The sequence below is a fragment of the Pempheris klunzingeri genome, chromosome 8 (assembly GCF_042242105.1).
Source record: "Pempheris klunzingeri isolate RE-2024b chromosome 8, fPemKlu1.hap1, whole genome shotgun sequence".
Classification (NCBI taxonomy): Eukaryota; Metazoa; Chordata; class Actinopteri; order Acropomatiformes; family Pempheridae; genus Pempheris; species Pempheris klunzingeri.
The window spans coordinates 585,247-591,246 of record NC_092019.1 but is presented as its reverse complement, the minus strand read 5'-3'; the positions used below and the strand labels follow the sequence as shown (position 1 = coordinate 591,246).

At 44.9% G+C, this 6,000-nt stretch overlaps 1 protein-coding gene across 1 annotated transcript in view; it reads right to left on the bottom strand.

Moving 5' to 3' along the window:
* Positions 1-4,874, bottom strand: part of adam15 (ADAM metallopeptidase domain 15) — a 35,832-nt gene extending 30,958 nt beyond the window's left edge. The window contains exons 1-2 of the mRNA XM_070834732.1: positions 4,470-4,874; positions 3,794-3,885 (exon numbers count right to left, since the gene is read on the bottom strand). Of these exons, the coding sequence (XP_070690833.1) occupies positions 3,794-3,885; positions 4,470-4,614 (237 nt within the window). The 5' untranslated portion in view covers positions 4,615-4,874. The remainder of the gene's footprint in view (positions 1-3,793; positions 3,886-4,469) is intronic.
* Between the last annotated feature and the right edge of the window lie 1,126 nt (positions 4,875-6,000).

The window sequence follows — 6,000 nt, the reverse complement described above, 5'->3', positions numbered from 1 at the left end:
GTCGGTAGTTTAATCTGCAGCAATGCACCATGGGATATAAGATCATGTGTCGCTGTCCTGTGAGAACCACGCATCTCCAAAAAGTGACCCAGCCTGTCTTCAGCTCTGTTTATTGAGCTTCTGAGCCCAGGAAGGAACTCTTCATCCTTCAAACACTCCTCATCATCATCACACCTGGAGATACCCCTAACCTAAACCTAACCTAACCTAAACCTAACCTAACCTAACCTAAACCTAACCTAACCTAAACCTAACCTAACCTAACCTAACCTAACCTAACCTAACCTAACCTAACCCTGTGCACCATCAGACAGATGTAGAGCAGTAAAACTACAATATTCACTGTGAGGTGTGAAGGATTAGACGGACAAAGTGGCCTCACAGTAGTACTGAGGAGCAGCAGCTGAAGTGACCAACAGGTCCTGAAGCTACGTGGAATGCACCTTTACTCTCTTTCTGCTCGCCCTCCCCGGCCGGGTGGAGTCAGGGCGGGGGAGGCCTCTACAGGAAATGATCTCAGAGCTTCTGTCAGCTGCACAGGAAGTGCCCGTCCTCTAACACCCCCCCCACAGGAAGCTCCTGGTGAAAACTGTCGACGCTCCGGCTTTCTTCTTTTCTCTGTTTCCAGTGAAACGCTCCAGAGCGACTGGAACCGAGGAGGAAGCTGTCGGCTAGTGGCTGAATACGAGGAGGGCGCTTCCTGTCTCCAGGGGTGAAGGATCAGGACTGGATCAGAATCAGTGATTTATTTAGACTTTTTAACACCACAGAGTGGATTTAATGTAGCGTACATTTTCAGTACTTTACTGTGCTAACGGTCCTTTGTTTCCCTCATACTTACTGTGATTATTGTTTACCTCATGGCCATGTCACTTTTGGACGCGCTAATATTACTGTGTTTCATGCTTACATACCTTTATTCATGCTAACACTACATGTGGACATGCTAGCACTACATGTGGACATGCTAACATTACATGTGGACATGCTAACACTACATGTGGACATGCTAACACTACATGTGGACATGCTAGCATTACATGTGGACATGCTAGCACTACATGTGGACATGCTAGCACTACATGTGGACATGCTAACACTACATGTGGACATGCTAACATTACATGTGGATATGCTAGCACTACATGTGGACATGCTAGCACTACATGTGGACATGCTAACATTACATGTGGACATGCTAGCACTACATGTGGACATGCTAGCACTACATGTGGACATGCTAACATTACATGTGGATATGCTAGCACTACATGTGGACATGCTAACATTACTCATACTAACGTTAGCAGAACCAGCCCATGGCGACAGGAGCTACAGCAGAACACAGCACTTAATTGATTAATTGATTAAAACCAGAGCAGGAAACTGATGTTAAAACCACCTCCCTGACAGAAATAAACCCCGTCCACACAGACTCTAACTTTAACTCAAACCTATGCTAGCTGATACTAGCTGATGCTAGCAAGTGGTTACGTTTCTGCTAAGCCTCTTCATTTAGGGGCTCGTGTCTGAAGGTGTCACGGACACTGATGGGCAGTAACGCGTTAGAAGTAACGCGTTACTGTAATCTAATTACTTTTTTCAAGTAACGAATAAAGTAAGGGATTATAATTGCAAAAACAGTAATTAGATTACTGTTACTTTCAGATTGCGTTACTGCACTACTGCGTTACTAAATCGTGATTTTGTTTTGTGAGACTGTCTCGTGACAATGACGTATTAGCGGCGCGACGTCAGTGGTAAACAACAGACAGGTGAAGTGAAGAACAAGAGACAACATGGAGCAGGAACATACAGCGTTTAATGGTTGGAAGTACCGGCATTACTTTGAGTTTGACTCGGTAAAAGGTGACAAAAATATTAGCGTCCGCTGTTCACTGTGCGTGGGAAGAAAACCTTTATCCACATCAAAAAATCCCACCTCAAATTTAACCAAGCACCTAGCTAGCCGGCACGGGAATGTCAAACCCCCGGTTCCCCCCACCGACATGCCCGCTGAGGCTACCACATCCAGTTCCACCGGGAGAAACTTGGAGGGCCCCTCTCCTGCTAAACAGGTGAAAATAGACTTGAGAGCGACAGGACTTAGTGATGCAATGTGCATAAAGTTAAAAGAGTGAAACTGATAAAACAAGTTTTAAAAAAGACAGTTTCATTTGATTCAGTTTTCTATAACAGAATATGCAGAAAGAATAGAATTAGGCTGAAAGGTCTTTTGCTTTATAGTGTATTCAGGTTGTGCGTCATGTTTTTGAAAAGTAACTAAGTAAAGTAATTAAAGTACCTAATTACTTTTAAAAGTAAGTAATCAGTAAAGTAACTGGATTACTTTCTTGGAGAAGTAATCAGTAACTTATTACTATTTCCAAGTAACTTGACCAACACTGGTCACGGATACGGTTACTAAGCGACCAAATGGTGCCAAAAACACAGAAACACTTTGAGGCCTCTCTGTGTAAAAGGGCCACACACACCTGACGTACGGCCGCCATGTTCTCAGGTGGAATAAAACCAGAAGACAGCTGAAACCAAATCATCTCTTCTCTCACCGCTTCGACCAAACTGACCGCTCAGGTTACTGCAGTAATTATGACCAAACACTCAAATGTGTCCGACTTCACCAGATTTTACCGGTGAAAGAAACCTGATGGGGACTCTGCCTTTGTTTTCTCTAATGAGGAAATGTGTGTGTGTGTGTGTGTGTGTGTGTGTAAGAGTCCCACCCATTCCAAACATCCAGTGATGGAAACCTGCCTGGACCAGTCCAACAACAGAAAGACACCAGTGACTAACCAGTAAAACACAACCATTATAGCGAACAGTGAACGCGTTACTACACCAGTAATAAACCAGTGAACACGTTACTACACCAGTAATAAACCAGTTAACCCGTTACTACACCAGTAATAAACCAGTGAACGCGTTACTACACCAGTAATAAACCAGTTAACACGTTACTACACCAGTAATAAACCAGTTAACGCGTTACTACACCAGTAATAAACCAGTTAACGCGTTACTACACCAGTAATAAACCAGTGAACACGTTACTACACCAGTAATAAACCAGTTAACCCGTTACTACACCAGTAATAAACCAGTTAACCCGTTACTACACCAGTAATAAACCAGTTAACGCGTTACTACACCAGTAATAAACCAGTTAACCCGTTACTACACCAGTAATAAACCAGTTAACGCGTTACTACACCAGTAATAAACCAGTGAACGCGTTACTACACCAGTAATAAACCAGTGAACGCGTTACTACACCAGTAATAAACCAGTTAACCCGTTACTACACCAGTAATAAACCAGTTAACGCGTTACTACACCAGTAATAAACCAGTGAACGCGTTACTACACCAGTAATAAACCAGTGAACACGTTACTACACCAGTAATAAACCAGTGAACACGTTACTACACCAGTAATAAACCAGTTAACACGTTACTACACCAGTAATAAACCAGTGAACCCGTTACTACACCAGTAATAAACCAGTGAACCCGTTACTACACCAGTAATAAACCAGTGAACCCGTTACTACACCAGTAATAAACCAGTGAACATGTTACTACACCAGTAATAAACCAGTGAACCCGTTACTACACCAGTAATAAACCAGTGAACACGTTACTACACCAGTAATAAACCAGTGAACACGTTACTACACCTTTAATAAACCAGTGTGTGCCCAGTGTGATGACCTCATCACTGGTCTGACCTTGTGACCTTTGACCTGTTGGTGGATGGAGGTTTCCTGTCTCACCTGTAGAGCTTCAGTGAGGCTCCGCCTCTGTCCGTCCACCAGGATGAAGGGGCGGGTTTTCTCCATCAGGGGGCGCCACCGTCCGTCCACACCTGAGACAGGCACACAGACGGTCAGCCGCTGCTGTACACTGGGTAAACTGGGAGCACTGGGATCCACAGCAGGGTGTTTAAGGGTTGGACTTTTTATTATCGCATAACATATATGTTAGCAGTGCTGATGTCACTTTTTGACACGCTAACGCTAGTCTTTGACACGCTAACGCTAGTCTTTCACAAGGTAATGATCACACACAGGGAATGGACAAGGACAATCGATCGATCGGTCAATTAATCAAAATCGATGCAGTTTGGATTTGGAGGCTTTGTGGAACTGGGTGAAGTTTTTAGTCTGTAAATGAATCAGATGGTTTCAGAGCAGGAGGAGAGGAGGATCATGTCAGACTGGTTAACCTGCTACCATGGCAACAGGTGAAGCATCCAATCAGGTCGAAGGTCACACACACACACACACACACACACACACACACACACACACACACACACACACACACACACACAGCTGACAAACTTTGTCTCACCACCAGGATCAGTTCATCTTTTGCTGAATTGTAGCTCTGATGACTTCATACACAGTAACTATGTTCTAACGTCAGTCAGTTGACGTTAACCGTTACCTGTCACGGCTGCGGACAGTCCGTCGGGACCGTCCGTGTGTCCGTCCGGAGCCCCTGCGTCCTGAGGTGCGTTCAGGGACCTGGCAGCCGTGAACGCAGCGCGGCCGCTGAGGAGCAGCAGCAGCAGCGCGGCGGCTCCGCTCATCGTCTCTGCGTCACCGGCAACAGGTCGCTGCTGTTCGCGGTGTGAGTGCGGCAGCCCCGTCCCGTCCCCGTTACCTCACCGGGTCGGAGCACCGGGACACACTCCGGAGAAACTTCATGGTGCTCTTTAGTCCGGTAACATCCACAGAAACAGGCGGGTCAGAGTACCGGGCCACCGGCGGGGGAGAGACCGTCAATCTGTCGTTAAAGAAGCGGGCGGACGGTTATCTGACGGTAAAACCTGCCGGTAACACAGCTCGGTTCTTCCGTCCCGGGAGGCCCGAAGAGGCTCGTTACCGGAGCCCACCGGACCGCCGGGTTTATACCGGGAGCTGACGCTTACGTCATCCCAGCCAGCACTCTTAACCGGAAGTACCGCGATTCTGCCTTCAACATAAAAGCCTCCAAACGAGCAGCACCGTGAACCACGTTCAAATGCAAAACTTCCATTTGAAACGTTTGAAATGTTTGAAATGTAAAGATAAAAGTCTTTTCACAAGTCAGTGGGTTTTATTTAAATCGTCCACAGTGACAAACACAAATTAGCCTTGTGTTTTTTCCATCTATATAATCCAGTAATCTCACATTAGTCAATAGATGAAAACCTGCATGAAATCAGAGAATAATTCACAAATAAATCCCCTAAGAACACATCTGAAGGATTATTCTGTGCTACCGCTGACCGAACTGGTTAGTTTAGATCCAAACTGAAGCACCAAAGTCTCACCGTGACACAGACGGACAGGTGGAGGCAGCAGGTAAAGAGAGAGGACACAACAGAGTTCAGTTTACAGGGTGAAGTAGAGTTAATGTTGGAAATATGATTTAGATTTTAACCTCCACTCTGTCACAGAAGGGATTTTATTCTGGAAACAGGAAGTGGATGCAGTTTCTACACACACAGGTGTTTCCTCAGTGGATTTAACCCCTTCCTGTCCCTCAGCTGAATGACCTGTTTCATCTACTTGTCTTATTTTGAAAAGTGCTTTGTAAATAAAGTTTATTCTTGTGTTTTGTTTTTATTGAAACAGGAAGTTTCAGCAGGATCCTGAATATCTGCAGTGAGTCTGTCTGACAGGTTACAGGTGTTTACATTCACACTTTATTTTCTCACAAATATTTCATTAAAAAATGTTAAGAAAATTATTTAAAACTTGTTTTAAATTGTTCTCCATTCTAACCGTCAGTGTAGCGACAGCTTTATTTACAGGTGAGTGAGATCACCTGATGACATCACTGAGATGTGCTGATGTAATCTGATCCAGCATCAGTTTGTGGATCAGATTAAAACTGTGAATGAAAAGAGCTGCACGTGCTGCTGAGGATCAGCTGGTGACATAACACACCTGTTCACCCTGGTCATGTGACCACACACACACACACACAC